The sequence below is a fragment of the Drosophila subpulchrella genome, chromosome 3L (genome assembly GCF_014743375.2).
Source record: "Drosophila subpulchrella strain 33 F10 #4 breed RU33 chromosome 3L, RU_Dsub_v1.1 Primary Assembly, whole genome shotgun sequence".
Classification (NCBI taxonomy): Eukaryota; Metazoa; Arthropoda; class Insecta; order Diptera; family Drosophilidae; genus Drosophila; species Drosophila subpulchrella.
In genome coordinates this window covers 8134882-8155598 of record NC_050612.1, presented here as the reverse complement: position 1 = coordinate 8155598, position 20717 = coordinate 8134882, and the positions used below count along the sequence as shown (strand labels likewise).

Here is a 20717-nt window from a genome sequence, read left to right as displayed (position 1 = left end):
CCATTTCCACCGGCAAGCCTTGATACGTATGTCGCACTTGCCGAGGATCGGATCGCCAATATCTTGGGGGCCGGCGTGACGTCAATTTGCGTTGAGCTCTGTTGTTTGTTTGCCGGGGCCTCGACTTGGCCCGATCCAAAGAGCGAATCACTCGGCGGCGCACGCTGGAATTTATTAATTATGGCCGGACTCGGACTGGCAGTGCTCCATGGTATTCCTGATTCTTTGACACAGGGCTCTCGGCATCGCGATAAGGTCGTCCCGCAATGAACTATGCTAAAAATTCCATTCGAAGCGGCCGATTTGCGGTTGATTTATTGTTTATTCGTTTTCATTTTATTGCCAACATTTTGTTCTACGTGCCATCCCCATGGGCCCCATGTCTATGGGTCCATATATCCATCGATCCCCAAGAGAAACATACACATTCTGACTAAAGCCAGAGACAAATCGATAAATATTTATGTGCCTTAGTTTTGTTGTTTTGACGCCGCGCATAATTAGTAATTAATATTGCCTTTTCCACTTCCAGCCCAGCGGAGCGCACGGTAGCGAGCAGGTAATTCCTGCCTTCAACCAATAAACGATCAATTTATATAAAAATTAATTGTTGATTAATTGCCGCTCGGGTGTGATGCATTATGTATGAGCCCAGCAGGCCCATCGTAAACATTCACTTTGCTGTGGCATGGCACAGGTTTCTTGGCCCAAAACTGGAAGGCCGAGGACAAGTGGTTATAACACCATTTAATAGCCGAGTCACTCCACGTTCGTCCTTGCCGTCAATATAAAAAGTGGAAAAATAGTAGGTATATTTAATAAGCCATAGTTTTAAAACAATGAAAATAATATGGTGTAATGGGGAGTACTAAATATTTAAGCTTTAAATATTTATGGGTTCTACAGTTTGTTTTAACGACAGACCAATACATGTATTTTAAAATGAGGGGAGGTTTCCTTAATTCATAAAAAACCCTAAAATTATGATAGAAAACTAATTTGATAATATCTGAACCCAATAGGTAGTTCGAGATCAAAACTAGTCCAACCAACTAATGTCCAACCTTGTTTGCATACCTCGAGTGGGCCCGACTGGAAATGAATTTATGATGCCTGTATGGGGTTGTCATTTAACATAAAATCTGTCAGATTCCCAGAATTTACTGTGGCGACTTGGAGACGCGACAGAGATCGTCGCATCTGAAATTCCTGCATAATCGGCGCGGATTCGGCACTGGGAAATAGACTTGATTCGGCAACGGACCGGTCCGTCCGGCTATCTCTACAGATAATAATATCCACAGCGACAGTAGCGACGGCAATGTGTAATAAAATCTTCACGCCGATCAGACGAGTAAAAACATACCCCTATAATACGAGTAGTAAACATCGCAGCATTGCCAAAAACGATTAGCACATGGAGCGGACGTGGATCTCAGATAACTTGATGGATTGTTGGCAATTTCTTTGGCGCCAGACTCGATTCCAATTAGCTTCTGCTCGATGCGGATTTCGATGCTCGGGCTCGGGGTTTTTACTCCCGAACGGTAAACAAAAGCCATCGTGTTAAATATGCAAATTTGAGGCAAATTAATTTATAGAGTCTGGGTTTAAAGAAATTCCTAATTTCTTTCCCTTTTCCGTCGATCGCCCACCGTTTTTGGGGAATACCTGATAGAGCCATTAGCTGATTGATCTGGGATTCCATTCGCCAAATTGGGGCTGTCGAACTAGAGACGTTGGGCATCAATCTAAACAAAAGTGCGTAGCTTCTTTTGTTATGTTGTTGGCTGGAAAAGCCCCCAAGTGTTTGATTCCTACAGGTTTTACATAACTTGTACTATCCCAATTAAAATTCATTAAATTTTTGCTGACTATTTTTCCTTATAACCAGAACGGAATTTTATTTCAAATCTAGTCTAGAATCAACTCGGTCATTAACTCTTGATTGCGTCTGAATTTAAATCGAATTTTATGGTCTTGATACCTTTTTAAAAGTAGACAAGCCTTGAGATGCTCAAGATCTTGTTAATTTCTTTGTTTGCATGGTACTTATACTAGATAGAATCAATAAAAGTCATAAGGAAGTGGTTCCGACTAATTTAGTTATGCCATGACTAAGATAATTAGATCCACCTAAATTAAACATGAGCTTTAACATTCCAAGTAATTATAATACAATTTTATATCTTCTTGTGAAAAAGTGTCTTAAATAAAAATAAATTCTTCATGCTTGCTTGGCGGATTGCAGCTGGAAAATTTAGATTTTAAACAAATGAAACCAAATATGGAAGTAGCTAACTTTGGGGAATTTCCGCATGCCAGTCATCTGACTAACAACATGGCGCTTTGATCGGTCCACATCAGTCCATATCGACTGATATGGCCAAATGGGTGTGCATATCATGAAATTTTGAATATGTAAGCAAACTTCGTGACTGGCACGCGTTCAACTGACTGAGATTAATTTATTCGGTGAAATTTTGCCAACTATTCATAAAAATTTGGAGGGAACAGAGGGGAAAAGGTACGATTTTTGCAGAAGAATTCTACCTTTTATAAAATATTTAGTTTTATTATATATTTTAATTTTTTATTTTAAAATTGTACTGGAACTACATATATACCGAGAAATGATGGATCGTTTAACAAATGACATTAAACTACATTACTTTTCAAGCAATTTAAATACATTTGCATAACTTGCTGAGCCAGTTTGAGATCTTTTGTAATCCCCAATGTTCCAAGACGCATTTTTGTTTCAATTAATCCGAGTAGGGGCAATCATTTCGCAGAGTGGTTGAATTAATACGCTAATTTTATTTGCCCACATCTGAGACGGTCAATTTACGCGATCGCCCCCGCATTTTTGCTTTAACGCTCCACTGGCAAAAATCACTTAGCGGGAAACCGGCAGCGGAATGCCAAATGAAGTGAGATAAACTGCACTCAGAAAAAAACAAGTATTTCGTGCTTAAATCAAGCATTTTCAGTTTCAAGTCTTCGCAAAGCATTGAAAGTCCCCATCTCGAGAACAAAACAGAACATATAATTATTATTAGCAGCGAATAATTTTTAAGTCTGTGAATTTAAATTGGATTTTAATTATGGACGTCAGACATCATATAGTACCATTGGTGTGCTAGTAAGAAAAGATAGAATTGGAAACTAAGAATGGATATATCTCTTTATAAATTAAATTAATCTTGTACGTTTACTTACGACTTGCCGGTCACGGTCATTATCACCGTGTGATTTATGCGCCTTATATACTGAGCACTTTGAGAACTAAACGTTGGGAATTTTTAGATTTGATCGTTATTTAAATCCGAATTGTGTTTAATTTAAAACCATTCCAGTACGAACGTTCTTAACATGTTAAGCATTAAATCGGTCTTATATCAAAATTGTTTGTACTTGATTATAGTATGGTGTTTTTTTCTTAGTGTGGGAAACGATCAAATTACATTTGTGCCTGCGTCTAACAATGGGAATGGGATGAAGAGATTAAATTTGGCAAATTCTTTGTTGGCTTTGTTTGCCCATTTTCGGGTTTAACCCACTGGATCCCCGATTGGACTGCCAACTTTCACGATCCGGTTTCTCGCAAGTGACGTGAATTAAACATAGAAAAATCGTAGTAAACACTGCCAGCGGATTTTCGTTTCGTTTGCCGAAAACAACCTATAATTATGCGAATTTGACAGCGAAACAAACAAAACAAACACAAAATGCCAGCTAAGGTCGCCGCCGGAGAACCTGAACCACTGGATCCCCAGATGGACCACGGGGCCAGGGCTATGACATGGGTATGGTATGGTCACTAGGAATTCCCAATTCAACTTGTTACCGGCGATGCGGCGTATGAAATATTCATTTCGAGCTCGTCGCACGACAGAGTTTCTTGGTCCACTTTTCAGTTGGCTTTTGAACGATTTGTTTTGATGCTCCATCTCCGTTACTATTAAAATGTGGTGTTGGCTAATCTCTAATCGGTGTTTTATTAATATTTTTGAATAAAATATACAACAAATAGGGGCCACAAACAACAAAAATGTCTTTAATTTGTTTATTTGGATGAATAAATTAAATAAATAAATTAACATATAAACTTGTTTTATTAAAATATAAATTAATATAATTTATTTTTTAGTGATTTATTTGCATTTTGATGTAGTATTATAAACCTGTCCTAACTTGTAAGGAAACACTAACAATTACGTATTTAATTTGTTGTTAATAAATTTATAATTTAAATAAAAAGTAATGAAGAAAATTGTAATTAAGAAAATTAATTAAGAAAATATCTTTAAAAAATTTTGAATTCAAAAAGGAAGTACGGCTTATTTATAGCCATGCCATAAACCATGGATTGAGAAGAAGGTAAGTGACAATCCAAGTTTTCAACCTATAAATTACTTGTTTGTGATTATTATTATTAATAATTATAAATATAATATTATTTCGCCCATCTTAATCTTTTTCTGTGACTTGCTTAGGTTTTTGGCAAGTTTATCCGGGAAAATGGTTACGCCACTTTTGGCGGGATAACCATTTTCCCGCCAGATGGTGTGACCAGATGGCACCGTTTTAAAAAGGCGAGGCCTTTCGACATTCAGATTGGAAAAGTTTACGATCACACTGCATTTATGCTATAAAGTTGTTGTTTTTGTCTCTGTCAGTAAACTTAAGGTAACTTAAAGAAATTAATCCATGGAATCCCAATAAAACCCCCTGCTTATCTAATTTGTTGCGCAACAAGGGGCGAGAGTGGAGCGGTTCGAGGGGCCAGCGTGATTCGATTCGATTCCGGACATCAACAGGTGCGGCGCCGGAAATGGGAGAAGTCAAGGATTGGCGGCCTTTCGTTTACGGCGGAGTTGCCTCAATTACGGCGGAATTTGGTAAACAAATAGCGGGCTCTAGCTGCCACGCCCCCCACCAACGCCTACTATTTGGGTGTCAGCTCTATGCAGCTCTTATCTCGCCGATCGAATCTTTGTAAACAAATCTATTGATTGCAGGCACCTTTCCCATCGACACTACGAAGACGCGCCTCCAAGTCCAAGGTCAGAAAATCGACCAAACGTTCTCCCAGCTGCGATATCGCGGTATGACCGATGCCTTTGTGAAAATCTCCCGCGAGGAGGGTCTGAGGGCCCTGTATTCCGGGTAAGAATCTGGGGGATCTCCGGTTGGCACGTTGTCAAAACATGGGCTCATCATGCCATTCTTATCGCGCCAAACGTGACAGTCACGTGTTCGTCCGCTGGGGTGCTTTTTACGAGTGCAGGGACAAGAAGTACAGTAGAGCCTCCTTAAGGTGGATATTCTGTGAATACATCGACCCATTGCCTTTAGCTTAAACTCCAAAATTCGAAGATAAAGGAGGCAACTCGGTTCGAGAGTAATTATTGTTTATAATGGGTATTGCCAGTTTTATACTCTACTCAAATTCAAGCAAAACTCCAGAGGTCTCTTAATAAATTAAACTCTTCCGTAAATAATATTACCAATCACTTCCAATTTATTTAATAACTAGAAAGCACAAGAATACTTCCCAACAAATTTTAATCATTTTTATGCTTTTCCAGTCACCATATTTTTTTAGTGCCGGGTGGAAAGTTCAAGTTATTGAAACAGGACTGTATAAAGAGACATCTATTGATAATGCTTACTCACGGCAGGCCAAAAATAAATCGTTTGTTGGGGCGGCACTTTTAATCAGTCGGAAAACTTTGCCCGGCCGCTAATCCATTCGACTTCGTATCTGATATTGATCCCAAGCCACAGTACAATTAATAAAGATCATACTGGCACACTTACAGAAATTTATAACAAAATAAAAATTATTTAATACATAAACAATATTTTATATTAAACCTTCAGTACTAAGAAATTAGTAAAAATTATTTGTCCAAATTTAAAAAAATTAAAGGAATGGCATAGATGTAGCAAAAAGATGTAGCCTATTTCTAAAGATTTATTAATATTTTTTCAGCATTTGGCCAGCGGTGTTAAGGCAGGCGACATATGGCACCATTAAGTTCGGAACCTACTACACCCTGAAGAAGCTGGCCAACGAACGTGGATTGCTGACGAACGAGGACGGCAGCGAGCGGGTATGGAGCAACATTCTGTGCGCGGCGGCAGCAGGAGCCATCTCCTCGGCGATCGCCAATCCCACTGACGTTCTGAAGGTACGGATGCAGGTGCACGGAAGGGGGCAGCACAAGGGCCTGTTTGGCTGCTTCGGCGAGATATACAAATACGAAGGCGTTCGGGGACTCTGGCGGGGAGTGGGTCCGACTGCTCAGCGCGCCGTGGTTATCGCCTCCGTAGAGCTGCCTGTATACGACTTTTGCAAGCTGCAGTTGATGAACGCCTTCGGAGATCACGTTGCGAATCATTTCATGTAAGTGATGGGTAGCTCAGCAGATCGTGCGGCTTATTGGCTAATTTTCTCAAATTGCAGCTCGAGCTTTATTGCCAGCTTGGGCAGTGCCATTGCTTCAACCCCCATTGATGTTATCCGGGTAAGTAGAGCCTAGTCACCGGCGTAACTTTTACTCAACTGAACTATTCTCCTTACAGACCCGCCTGATGAACCAGCGACACGTGAGCATAACTATGAACGGTGTGGTCACGGCGGCAGCCACACCAAAGCTGTATAGCGGGAGCCTTGACTGCGCCGTGCAGACAATCAGGAACGAAGGCCTCCCCGCCCTGTACAAAGGATTCATTCCCACCTGGGTGAGGATGGGTCCATGGAATATCATCTTTTTTATCACCTACGAACAACTCAAGAAGTACTAGTGCAGGCGAGAGGAACCTCCAGGGAATCCAAGTACAAGACGTATTCTAGCATTCAAACCAAAAAGATCAGATCTGACCAGACCTGGCTTAACTTTAAGGTCGTTGTTGTTACGGAGGGCTCACTAAAGTGCCTGTCTCTCAGGCTATTTGATAGCCTCCAGCACCTGATCCAGTGTCATTTTGCCTTGGGCAAGAGTGAAAACGATTAGTCGCATTTTAAATGTTGGCCCACTCAAGTATTTGCATTTTTGGAGAACTTTTTCACCAAATCATATAAGTGGTTGCTCTGACTTGGTCGTTTCGAATTCGATTGCCCATCAGGCCACCCACGAAGTACACTGTATTTACCTTAACTAAGCTTCTAATTTAATTACCTACTTAATGAACATGAAAATATTTATAATGTGAATTTGTATTATAAGCGCATTTTGTTGGTCGAAATTAAGACCTCCTCGATCGTATTACACGTTCATCATCGCTGTAAATATATGCATTTAGTAACAAGTAACATATGCCCTGTTTTACTAAATACAGAATGTACATTTATGCAAATTTACTCAATAAACTGTTTGTTGGAAATCTCAATAATTTTGATAATTTCGTCTCATTAATTTATATAATCATTATATTTAATAATTATTAAATAAATCCTAAACAATTAGCAATTTTAATACTAAGCTCCAGACTCCAATCGGCTATGTAAAATTCCATATCAGCACTTTTGTTTACCATTATGGATTCTGAAATGGCAAACAAAACGGGATTTTTTTTATATACGAGGAGAACAAAAGCGCAGTCAGCGTAAAATTTGACTTCTCTCTGTAAACCACAAATGTTGAAATAAACAAACAGTTTGCTTTGAGTCTTTAAGTAGTGCAGTCGGTGTTCGAGGCAAATCCTACAAATTTTACTGCTGCACTAATAATACATATCCAATCTATTATTGTGACCGCAACTTACCTCAAAAATTGAACCAAAACCCTTGGGTTATAAAAACAGGAACGCTTAAAATTTTAATACTTGTTTGCTCTTAAACGAACTAAAGTTCAAACATGGAAAATCTGGAGTCCCTCTCAGAAGTCCAGCTTAACCAAGCACTAATGCTAATTAGTGTATCCATTCGATTACCAGAAACCCTCAGTACTTTTCTGAGACGCGTGGAATATATCCTAAAGTTTTATCCAACTCAAGATCCCCGACAAGCTATCTCTCTATTCTTGGCTATTGAAGTGGGGGTAATCAGAAAAGCCCGTCGAAGCAGGGAAATAGTAGCAGCGAAAACCTGGCTGGAAATGAAGAAGGCACTGATCAACAGATTTAAAAACTACTCGTGTTTCAGAGAACTATTGGAGGATCTTAAGTTAACAACATTGAATGGAACTATTCGGGAATTCGCCAGGAACTGGAGTATAAGTCATCTGTAATTTACAACCAGTTAGATTTAGATGACGATTCGGGTTGGAAAGTGATGACCGCCCAACATTCAATTCAGGATGTTATTACCCGACATATGCCAACAAAGTTAGCTTTGAAACTTGTAAGGCAAGAGATTATAACAATATCCGATTTAAGAAGAGCAGCTCAAGAAGACGGTATATATGTACGAAACTTGCATTGCCAATTAATATGAAAATAATCGTACAAATTCTATAACTAGCGATCGGTCGGTTGTCAAAATAATTTTAAGAGCGACAACGAGGGAATATTGAAAAACGTATACAAATTTTGTTTAGAATTTAAATTTGTATAAAAATAACAATCAAATAAAATAAATTGTTTTTATTGTATCCAGCTCAGTATGTAAGCCTCTTTATTTAAAAAAAAAAAACAAGATTAATATAATTTAAAATATATTTGGTTTTGTACACTTCCAAGTATTTAGGTGAATAAAAGTCATGTTCTTTAATGATCTGCTTTCAAATATTCCTGGGCGGCAAAAAACAATCGATTGGTTGATCGAGCTTATCGAGCCATTTTAAAACTTTTCTCAACACTGCCTTTTTTGATACCGTTTCCCAACACAACAGGACGCTCAATTGAAAAAGTGCTTTAAACTTGGCGTCGCCTTCGAATTTGTTTAATTATTCGCTGAAAATGGATTTTGTCACGGCCATTTCGACCGTGGGCAATACGCATGTAAGTACACTGGTTTATATTTGCGCATTCCCGATTAGTAATAGTGGAATTCAGGCGGTAGCCAAGGCATTCGCCTATGCTTTTCTGAAAGCCGTGAACTCTGATCCTCAAAACTGGATCAACAAGGTGTCCCACCAATTTGTGGGCCAGTGCTTTCGGGTCCTCGGCCTGAATTTCACCATCAGCGTCCAGGCCTTCAGCCAAACGCAGGATCATCCGTATCGGGATGATAATCCCAACTACATCTTCGATCCGGTGCCACATGTGATGGAGGAACTGGATAAGTTTCTGGGTATTTTACCGTACATGTTGGCCCAAGTTGGCGAGTATTTCGTCTCAAAGGGATACATCGGGGAAGGGTTCGACGAGGCGACACAGCCGATATCCTGCTATCTGCGCCTCGTGATGAAGTGGATCAAGGTGGTCAACGCCATGTGCGCCAACATGCAGCTAAGCGGCAGCACCGCCGTGGATCGGTTCCTATGCGAACCGCTGGCCAGAATGTGTAGGTTTTACAAATTCCATATAGTATAGCTCCTTTCCGATCGAAAACTTTTCACAGCATTCAGCATTCTGTGCGGACTGACCAAATTGCTGCCCAAATATGAAGACTTTTCGGACCTCAAGGAGATCTGCCTATTGCTCGCTGAAGACGTTCGCTATGGCATATTGTAAGTATAAAGGGAGTACTACCAAAAATGAGTAAGGATTGATACTATAATTTTATTGCATCTGTTTTATGGTCATACTAATTAACTGGATTTTCATATTGAACTGGGAAAAAAGGCTTTATTTGACTTTATGTTATAAATAGGGCGGGAAAGACCACGTAGATATAAATATTTTTAAAGATCTATAAATTAAACCCTTTCAGCTACCAGGATACCTGCAGTGAGGTGGTTCCTCCCATGTTAAAGATTTTTCAAAAGCACTACAAAGTTTTCTGCGGCCCCAAAAAAACTGCCTTGGATTTCGTCTACTGTATCCTGACCGTTGTGGCAAGTTTCATTGCCTCATGTTGTAAACCAAATACGTTTAATATCTTACCCTTTTAGATGTCCGAGAGTGATAGCTATATCGATGCATACGTCTTTTTGGAGGCTATGATAAAGCAGTTCGCCGAGAGTACGGATCCAAATTCAAGTCATTATCTGCGTTATCTTACCAATGAGCTGATTGACGTGAAGTATGTGGTGCTTCAATTTGGAACCTTCAAGGAGAACAATTCCAAACCCTTGCTGTTAGCCACCCTGAAGTATTTGATGACTCTTCAAAGGTATGCATACTACTAGCATTTAATATACCAAAAGAATTCATACGAGGTTAAGAAAATAACACAAAGTACAACATACCTACTAAAACACGATTTTTTGTATAGCAATCTAGCCAGCGTAGAATGCTTTTCACAGCGTTTCCACGAAGTCCTGCTTCAACTAGTCCTGCGAATGCAAGTGTCTTCAGTAGTGGTTGCCTCACTATCAGCCGAGCTCTACATTAAACTGTCTCAGCGCCAACACGAAGATCGCGACATAGCACAGCACATCCTGGAAACCTACATCAAGAACCCCGATAATCCCCGAAAAAAAGAGACCTATTCGCAGTTTCGAGCTGAACTAACGCGCTATCTAAAGACACTTATTCAACATTTTCCCGGGCTGAAGGAGTTCGAGTTTTACGCTTCTGTGCTCACTGCTCGAAATGTTCGGATCGAGCTGAGTCTCATTGCTGCCCAATCCGTAAGCATTCTCTTTGAAACTCATATGGCGGAGTACTCCACGGTGCCGGAGGCTCGTGACCAGGTCAATGAATTCCTACGCTGTTGGCCCCATTTCATAAAAGCCCAATCAAATCAAAATGGCACTCGACCTGTGCTCTACAGTATTTATAGTATGATCAATTTTGAGATCGTGGCGGAAAGAGATGCTGAGGTAGGCATTGCAAATATTTATAATTTCCCCTATTCTATACTAGTATTTGTCTCATTTTAGAGATTTCTCTTATACATATATATTACCTTAATGTTTCGAACTGAATTCCTCTGATTCGCAGTTGTTGCTGAACTTGGAGTCCTTCTTTCTTGATAATTATCTAAACGACGATACTCTCAGTGAGTCTGAGGTTTATGGCCTCTACACAAATATCTCGCGCTCTGTTGATGCAACAGGAAACATTCAGATACACTCGACTGCAGCGAGGGCTTTAAGAGATGAGCAATCTGAACTGCAGGGCCGTTTGAACACCACCACCAAAGAGGGTCCTGAAATGCAGGAGCTACTGAACGATTATGCCAAAAGTATTCGTCGACTACATGGACTCCTAATGGCCAACAAGCTACACGTTCGTTATGTTGTGGACATTTACGAGACTCTGGCCAAATTTGTGCTGGAAATGCCGACCCAAAATGACAATATAAGTAAGATACGATCTAATTTATGGGACTTCAAGTCAGCAAGGTGTTTGCATTTCAGCTCTTTATGGCTCTGAAAGCCTGGCTGCCATTCTAGTCCTGTTGCACGATGATCTTAGGGATTTCGACGACGAGATGGGCCTCAGGATTTCCCTTTTGGTACAGCAGCTTCAAGACTTCTGCGTTTCTGAAATGTTAAACGCCAATGTGGGCTTAAAGCGAGCCAAGTTTATGGTTTGTTCTATTCTCATATTGCATATAAGCCAGCTGCCATACTCGAACCTAGACTGTGCTGCTTATGACAAAATTTTGGAAATCTTAACCTCACCACCCCAAGAATTGGGGTCTGAAAGCGTTAAGCTTGCGGATACCTATGTTACCGGTATGTACTACGTGTTCCGTGAACTAATCAAGACGGAGCAGATCGTATTTCCCAGCAATAAGATATGGAAGGTGTTGTTGCAATACCAAATGGTGAGATCATTTGTTATATAAATAAATTATTTTAATGCTCTTAAGGTTCATTTTTAATACCAATCAATTGAATTCAGATAGAGTTTAAATTCGTTTTCATTTTATACATATGTTTAACTCGTATTTCAACATTTCCCTGTCCTAGTGTGCAAACAAGATGAAGTACTTAAACTCCGAGATAGAGCAGGTTATTGGAGTCCTTATGGAGAGTCGTATTGAAAGCTATGTTCATTGCATTCCGGTAATTCAGTTGCACCTGTACAACGATGCCAAAGTAAAGAAGAAGGCTTCAGTGGCTCTAACTGCACACCTTAAGCTCATCGATAAGAACTCCTCCGCTTTGGACTCTTGGCTGATGCGCTTAATAATATTTCAAGACTCGCTCGATCTTCTGGTCAAAAATATGCGCATTAGGCGTTTGGAGGCGACCAGTACACGTCGACGAAACCGTCTTCTGCCGCTGCAGCATATCTTAATTCTGGTGGACAATTTGCGACTGCAGGAAGCACACTTTATGAGCATGTGAGTTTTGAATATCTAGAATTTTTACCCTTTTATTTAATTGATTATTTTATGCAGTGCCAAATTGGTGTATACTTTGAAGGAGGAGGCCGTTGGTCCCCAGGAGAAACCGGAAATCGAAAGCTTCATCACTCGCATAAGTGCCTTTAAATATCAGGCCGAGGATGAACAATTGGAAATTACAAATAACGAGGATTACGAGGGAAAACTCAAAGCATTGCCGCCTGGCCCACTAAATTTTTGGCAACACAATGCTCTTAATGTTTCAAGGGCCCCATCTAATTAACCTATTAATGATAGATTTTCTTATTACATATATTATTCAAGGGGCACATGATTTTCAAAACGCCCGAAGATCGAAGCGACAGAGTTATGAAAGAATTGTTACGTTTAATTTTTATCTATCTGAATTTAAAATACTAATTTCATATTATTAAAGTAAACCAAAATCATAGTTGACTTTGCTGCTATGGGTAAAGCATCTTATCAAAATCTCATGGGCCGTAGATTCACAACACAATATAGCTCAGTGCCTAGTGTTGAAACACCAAGAGCAACAATGGCTTCCAGCATCGAGATTCTGGCGCCTACCACTTCCTTGCCCAGCGAGGCGGATGCCGTGGATGAAATAACCCTTGAGCGGATGGAATGGGAGTCCCTCGTTCTGTGGCGTCGTCCTGTGCAGACCTTAAAATATGGAACTCTGGAGGCCGCTCAGTTGCTGATATCCTTCACCGCCAAGCTGCTGAATCTGTGGTTGATGGGCATAGTGCTGCTGTTGGGCATGCTTTGCCTCCTGCCCGGGCCCCATGAGGACTTTGTGATTTTCTGCCAGCAGAGGTTCGGATTCGCTGTCTACTGGCTGGGACTGGGAGTGCTCTCATCCGTGGGCTTCGGCACCGGGCTGCACACATTTCTGCTCTACCTGGGACCCCACATAGCTGCCGTAACACTGGCCGCCTACGAGTGCCAGACCTTGGACTTTCCCACTCCACCCTATCCGGACATGAAGGTATGCCCGCAGGAGCCGTACAAGCACCATCATCCAGATGTCTGGGAAATTCTATCAAAGGTCCGGCCAGAGGCGCTCCTTTGGGGAATTGGTACGGCCCTTGGCGAGTTGCCACCGTACTTTATGGCCCGAAGAGCCCGGCTCTCCAACAAGGAATTGGACGGAGCGGAGGCGGAGAAGTTATTGGCAGCCAAGCTAATGAGCGGCGACCTCAACCTTTTGGACCGCGCAAAGTTGTTCATGGAGCGGGTAATGCGCAGAGTGGGCTTTCTGGGAATTCTGTTTTGCGCCAGCGTTCCTAATCCCCTGTTCGATCTGGCTGGAATTACTTGTGGCCACTTTTTGGTGCCCTTCTGGAAGTTCTTCCTAGCCACCCTGATCGGCAAGGCGTTGGTCAAGGCCACCATACAGCAGTTGTTTGTTATTGCGTCTCTGACCGAAGATCTGGTGAATAAGTTTGTGGTCTGTCTGGGCCAGGTGCCCTACCTTGGGACCCCATTGCAGCAGATCATCAAGGACCTCTTGCGGTCCACCAAGCTGCAGATGCACGGCACCGGCAAGTCCGATTCCCTGGCTTATCTGAATCTCCTGGTGAGAGCCTTTGAGCTATGTGCCTTCGTCATGGTCGCCTGTTTTGTTATATCCTCGCTGAACTGCCTGGCCCAAATCCATTGCAAGCGCCAGCAGGAGAAGGAGCGGAAGTTGCGCAACCTGCAGATGATCCTATATGCCGACAAAGAGGCATCCTCATCGGAGGAGTTCACAGTTTAAGCAGCAGATATAATATATTTTGTAAAGCTAAGCATTTGACTTTGTTGATATTTGTTGATTTGATCTTTGCTTCAATCTTTATCTTTTAAACCCTGTTAGTTTACTCTGCATTTATCATTTGCTTATTTGGGGGATTCAATCTTCCAAGTTGATCAAAACAGCCCAGCGTTTTGAGAGCTTGACAGTTTTATTTTCTATCTAAATACTTACCTTTGCTTAATGGATGAGAGTTGAAGAAAATAATCAATATAACGTTTTATATTCTTTATTTTATTATAATTAGTTTCTTTTGGATTTGGGTTCTGTTTTCTGAATTGTTATTGTTTGTGGTGTTTTGTTAATGATCTGGTTTTCTGTGTGTTCAATGCCATCGTAATTATTATCATTGTACAAGTACATTTATATTCAACAGCAATTTAACACAAAGCTAAGCATTACTTTACGCGACCCCTCAGGATTGTTCGTCCAATTCGGGTTAGTATGTTGTCATCATTATTTTTGTTGCTGGTAGGCATGCGTACTTTTATTTCATCATATTTTTAACCAAAGGCAATAACTCTAAAAGTTTTGGACTTTCTGTTCATGGAATGCGTGCGACAACATAATCGGGGGAATAATGCTCTGTATACTCCCTAGAGGAGTAGCGATCCGACATCGGTTCTATGGCAATATTTCGTCTATAATTTGCACTACGATTTACTGTCCGTGGCTCTTTTTTCGGGTGTATACCTAGTCAATCTATACTTAAATAGCTTTTAAGCCCATAGTTCGAGCCTTTGGGTCACTCCACACAAAATTTATATGATTTTCTGCCAAACTTAAAGTATGTATGAATTTTGCTCTATGTATGATTCAGTGGGTAAAGCAGGAGACTTTAAAATGACTTTCGGAATATTCTGTCGCTATTATTTAGGTACATACACACATGTACCGTACATTTACATATAAGAAGTAGAGTTAGACTAATTGCGGCAAAGTCTTTTCGAGATTTAGAGACTGTAGAAGGTAAAAAATTAATCTTAACACATTGTAACACTTACACTGGGAAACGAAAAGCTCTCCCCACCACCATCACTTGCCTATTATCGTTTACAACAAATCGGGGACCGGGAGGGCCTACAAACTATACGGATCTCTAGGCCTCTTTTATCCTGATCGACTTTCGTCCAGTGCGGTTCCCATTCCGATCGATTTGTATTTAGGTAAATATGTATATTTTAACTACACTCATATACGACATGATCTAACCGATTTTCACCAGTGGGGAGTAGGCATGCGATTACGAGTACAATTACGATTAGATATTACAATACAATCTTGCCTAAACGTTTTATTGACGCATAATTTTCAGTATTCAATATTCCTGTATTGCATAAATTAGCTTTGTGGTTATTCAGTTATTATTTAGTATCATTTATTATCATCGTTTTTAAGTAATTAAGATTAATTTGTTGCCATGTATGAATGTGGTTTTAGCCCATACACATAACATATATCTATTCAATGTGTTGCCCTCAGCTTGTTGCCTCTAGGTTTTCATTCTCTTCTAAAATTTGACGCCTAATACAATTTGCTTATAATTTTGGTTAAAAATTCAATTTATCATAATACCATTTTCCTATAATTTATGATATAGTATAAGACGCATGTAGTTTTAAAAATTAAAGAGGGGCAAAAGAGGGGCTAAATGAATAGATACTCTCAGCGTAAATTATGCCTAGAAGATTAGTTAATTTAGTTCTCGGGTTTCCATTACTGCTAAGTACAAAACTAATTTAATTTGACTTAATCGCATTGATCGGGCTGAACGTATACCTAACACCATCCACTCCGATTAGTGTTCAATTTCGCACTTAACTTTATTTTCTTTATGTTTTGTCTTAGCAAGGGAACAAGTAGTGTTGTTTTTTCGGCTATTATCTGGCAAATACAAATTGAGGAGCCACAAAACAGACAAACTAACCGGGCCTATGGAAGTATCTTGAAAGACAAATTTTAGCAGCGGAAAATTCTTACTTGTTGCTTCTTAGTATAAGTATTATTATTAAGACTTGCATCTGTATCTGTAGTATGTACGATATATTAAAAAAATATTAACGGCGGGAAGTACTACAATCATTTTGAAGCATTTTAGTTTGGTTTTCTCAAGTTACTTATCATGTTTCCTCACACAATTCGTCGTCAATATATATGATCGTTATCATTCGATTTTGTAGCAAAATGTTTCAACTCTGTTTATGTATTTATACGTTGTTTAATTTTGTGTAGAATTCCATTTGGTTGATTGTAGAAAATTGTATTCGGACACTTCTGTAGGTTAAAATGCATGCCACGTCACGTTCTCAATTTAGTTGTATCAAAAGCAAAAGACTTCACTGTATTGTCCTTAATGTCTCAGAATATTTCCGTTTAGCATTGGTTTTCGGTTCTTTAATGAGGAATGCGTCTCTCGGTGAAATGTTTGCTTCTATCGGAGTCTCTGGGTGATCCCCACCCCATGACGTCATGATGATCATGGGGCAAATGCAGACTTCCAAGTGGACAATGGTTAGTGGTAGGTGAAATTGTATAGATGACAGCTGCGTTAGAAGTTTCGATTTGGTTTTTTATGTAAGTATATTGTCGACTACTTATGTACATCCCTTGTTTTGGTTGATCTTCTTGTGTCCATTTTGCGATTAGAATTCAGCTTAATTTTTGTAAAAACGTCCTGGCCAACTTTGCCAGTTATCTCAAATTTGTAAGATTCGGAAGTTGTATATTTAAATGACAGTTATCGGTTATTCTTTTGAGCTTTAATACTTCTTACGGTTTCTGTTCGGTTCACAATTCAGTTAAATGCTTACGATTGTTTCTTTCAAATGTTATTTTACCACTCTGAATCTGCGACTACCTCTGATTCGTTATACAATAATTTTGGGGATCGTTTTCTGTGCATATTGAATGCAACCCGCTATGCAAACTAAGTGTTCAATCGAAGAGCAATATTCCAAGTCTAGTTGCTTTCTAAACATACGTAATTCTCTTAATAAATGCCAACATACTTGCACAAAATCAAAAGGGGGACCTTTCTGTATTACACTTCATTTCATTCGGGGGTATGGGGTAAAAGGTTCGTGTTTAGCCAGGTCGTGGTATTAACCAGTTAAATGATAAATTATATATTTATAAACTATTTACAAGTGCATTGGTTATCCGACAGAACAGGCACGTTCTGCCCAATGCGTTCGAGATTCTGCTTGGGTACGAGTAGAATTCTCTGTATAATACACCCTGCGCGGTGATGTCCACACTAATTGTTGTTACATATAGTCTTACAGTCCTGCAATGAAAGAATAGGTTTTATAAATAAATATATGGAATATCTTCAAAAAAATGTTAGTGATTTAAAGTTACTGATCTTGCTTTTAGGTTGTGTATCCGAATATCGGTTATACAAAGAATTAAATCTTGTAAAATGTTAAATCTATAATATTCCAAGTTATCTATCATATAATCACAAAATTTTAAAACTTAAATTCCTTTTAGGAAATGAGATTGTAAAAATTGTAGTTCTATAAATTCAAAAGTTATCGGTTGTAGCCATATTTTTAGACCTTTTGGAAGAGGACTCATTAAAAGATCAGTTTTTAAATTATGAAGACCTTTTCCGACCATACTCACTTCATTTAATGCTCTGCAAATATCCATAAATTTACTTAATAAAGTACAGATTATTGTGCTCAAGTCAATCGGTCCTTCCACAGTGCTGCCTCCGCCTGGTCCTAGACGAACCACTCGTCCTTCTGCGCAGCGCCGACGGCGTTGGCATTGGGATGTCCGGCTCCGGCGATGTTCGTCTGGCTGAGCCCGGCGGAGTTGTGCGAAAGATCTTGACCTAATTGACGGAATTTGCCAAGCACCAAATGGGACGGACTTTGGTGGCCATCTTCAAGTAGTTGTGTGGAGTGCGGTGGTACCCGGATGGTCCCGCAGGGTGATGCCAGTTTCCCGACGTCGGCAGTTGGGTGTGCTCCCGCGTCAGTGTCCCGCCGACACTGATGCCGTGGTAGTGCAGATGTTTCGACGACCCGTTCGTGTCGGCCGTGTGGTGCACTGGAGGAAAAACACCAGGTTAGATGATGGTTTTATGGATCGCAGGTCTGCGTAGGATCTCTGGGAAACTCACCCTGGAAAGCGGTGTTCTGGTTGGCGGCGTTCTCGTCCTGGCGTCGGCACACGCAAATGGCCACCGCCACGATGAGCGCGCTCAGGACGAGCAGGACGCCCACGACAATCAGGACGAACCAGGTCATGTCCATGCCGAAAACCGTGCTGCTCGTCTCATCTGAAAGGGATTAAAAATTTACAAAATATGTAAATTATAATTCTTATACTCCGAAACCTCATTAAAAATTTATTTATCCGTAATTTTACATTACAGAAACTTTACTGTGGTAATTAATAAAATTAATCTTATAAAATATAACATTTATTTTAAATGACATAAAAAAAACGAATCTTAAATATATTAATATAGGTAGGAATTAAAAAGTCTAAAAAAAATATAACAATCACCTTGAATGGTGTTTTTTCATATATTAGTTAGTATATATTGCAAACCTCTACATAAACATGGTCTTTAAATGGATTTTTAATTTTTATTACGGATTTTAGTAACGATAAAAGTAATAAGCAAGCCAAAACGTTTTTGGAAAATTTTAAGAATACCTCTTGATCTTCTATCTTTATTATTTATTGCTTTAGTTGTATGTATTTTAAAAATATAATTGGTATTATTTCCTTTGATAATAAAGAAACTGGTTTTTTAAATATTTTTGACATTGTTATTTGCATGAAATTTTTAAAAAATAATAATAAATTAAAGTTAAATGTAATATTTAATGTAATGCAAATTCAGAAAGGTAGGGCAGTACTCACTCTGGCACAGATTCTGCACTGATTCGTCGGAGTTGTCGCCGCAGTGGTTGATGCCGTCGCAGAGGAGATCGGGATGGATGCAGAACTCGCGGGTGGCGCAGGTGAAGTCCTTGCAGGTGTGCTCTGTGGGGAAATTGGAAATTGGCTTGTAATGGGATCTGCACGGACTCGTCTCCGCCCACACTTACTGGGATCCTTCACCGACGTAATCACCAACTTGAAGCCGTTCGCATCCGTTCCCCAGCCGTCGGTCACGTACTTCAGAGTCACAAAGTTCGTGCGCGTCAGGAGCGCGTTGACGGTGTTCTTTGTGTTCCGACAGGAGATGTCAATCTGCAAGCCAAAGTATCCACAAATTAGTATTTGCTGGTTTATCATCAATTACAGTAACGAGCGTTCGCCGTATGCAAATGGGAGCCATGATTTACGTTCTCAGTAATTGCGGGCCAAAGGCAGCGGAATTTGGCTATGATTATAGTGGGCTAACTTGTGGGTTGGTACTTGGACGGGAATAATTGAAAAAAGGATTTCTATTTCTAAAATCGGAACTAAACAATTTCCTGTCTCATCAGGGTTAATAAAGTTTGGTATGATACTATATAAGCTAAGTATAAAGTGAGATAGCGCCCAAAATTACTATGGGTAAGAACGAGGCAACCATATTAAAAACTCTCCGAACCAGAAAAAGAGACAAAACGCCCCGTATCTAGATAGAAATGATACTGAAATTCATCATAATAATCTTCATATCGTATCTAGTTATTTCTCTCTGTGCCTATACTTCAAAGGCATATTAAAAACGGCATTTTTAGGTACTCCCCAAGTCATAATGCCTTGGGATCTCGCAACTCTCTTTGATGAATGTAAGCCGAAGAAACGAAAGAAGCTTTTCCGCAGTGCAAAAGAGCTGAGTAGCAACTTTTCGCATTTCAAACGGAAACCATCGATGAATTGGCATCGGGAATCAGAGCAGCCAACCCGCTTAAACTGCGGGCCACGTATCGAGTGCTCTGAGTCTGTGGTTAATTTCACATCAGCATGTGTACCAGCAAAGTGCCCTGCATTCAGACAACGAGCAGGGACAGGTGGGCAAACGCACAGGTGCTCGAGTGGCATCGCATTCCTCTCCCACGACACCTGTCCTTTTGGGCCCGCATGCAGGTGTGCAACAGTCTGGGTGGCATAATGGAAATTAAGCCAGATTTACACCCATGAACACGCATGTCGCGCACTGCAGAACCCTGCTCCAAGAACAAAGTACTTCTCTTGTTACTAAAAACATATGTATTTCTATTTATTGTGCAGAAGTATACCTACAAATTTATTTAAATTTAATGAATCCTTTTCTATTTCTTAGCTCTTAACCAAGCATATCATAAGGATATTCTCAGGTACATTTTCACGTATCATTTTTATTGTTAAATGACGTAAAATATATTATGCATATTGTGTTTTTCGATTTCTCAGTCCTTGAAAATACTCTAAAATCGATAAAAAGTGAAAAATGCAAGACGGCTACCATAAATATTGTAAGTAAAGGCGAGAAAATAATATTTAAACAGCTTAGTTTCGGACACGATACTCTAAATCCTATATCAAAAACTTGTTGGATAAAGGTATCAAAACGAGTATTATTTCGTATCGATTTGCTTATGAATG

At 39.9% G+C, this 20717-nt stretch overlaps 4 protein-coding genes across 4 annotated transcripts in view; 3 read left to right on the top strand and 1 right to left on the bottom strand.

Annotated features, from left to right (window-relative positions):
* The first annotated feature begins 4629 nt into the window (after positions 1-4629).
* Positions 4630-7324, top strand: LOC119555026 (mitochondrial uncoupling protein Bmcp). The gene is made up of 6 exons (XM_037866172.1): positions 4630-4692; positions 4763-4904; positions 5025-5172; positions 6002-6415; positions 6476-6536; positions 6595-7324. The coding sequence occupies exons 2-6, from the start codon at positions 4838-4840 to the stop codon at positions 6814-6816; spliced, it is 912 nt and encodes a 303-aa protein (XP_037722100.1). The 5' UTR covers positions 4630-4692; positions 4763-4837; the 3' UTR covers positions 6817-7324.
* A 1540-nt stretch (positions 7325-8864) lies between these two features.
* LOC119553686 lies at positions 8865-12715 on the top strand. Its single transcript, XM_037864239.1, has 10 exons — positions 8865-8952; positions 9007-9457; positions 9515-9623; positions 9827-9950; positions 10008-10228; positions 10331-10880; positions 11002-11365; positions 11421-11833; positions 11979-12355; positions 12413-12715. The coding sequence occupies exons 1-10, from the start codon at positions 8911-8913 to the stop codon at positions 12639-12641; spliced, it is 2880 nt and encodes a 959-aa protein (XP_037720167.1). The 5' UTR covers positions 8865-8910; the 3' UTR covers positions 12642-12715.
* A 113-nt stretch (positions 12716-12828) lies between these two features.
* On the top strand, positions 12829-14169 carry LOC119553869 (vacuole membrane protein 1). Its single transcript, XM_037864521.1, has one exon. It carries the CDS (start codon positions 12852-12854, stop codon positions 14136-14138), a length of 1287 nt encoding a protein of 428 aa, XP_037720449.1. The 5' UTR covers positions 12829-12851; the 3' UTR covers positions 14139-14169.
* A 3013-nt stretch (positions 14170-17182) lies between these two features.
* LOC119553309 overlaps positions 17183-20717 on the bottom strand; it is a 37201-nt gene continuing 33666 nt past the window's right edge. The window contains exons 4-8 of the mRNA XM_037863635.1: positions 19247-19391; positions 19059-19181; positions 18307-18465; positions 17802-18233; positions 17183-17460 (exon numbers count right to left, since the gene is read on the bottom strand). Coding sequence (XP_037719563.1) covers positions 18016-18233; positions 18307-18465; positions 19059-19181; positions 19247-19391 — 645 coding nt within the window. The 3' untranslated portion in view covers positions 17183-17460; positions 17802-18015. The remainder of the gene's footprint in view (positions 17461-17801; positions 18234-18306; positions 18466-19058; positions 19182-19246; positions 19392-20717) is intronic.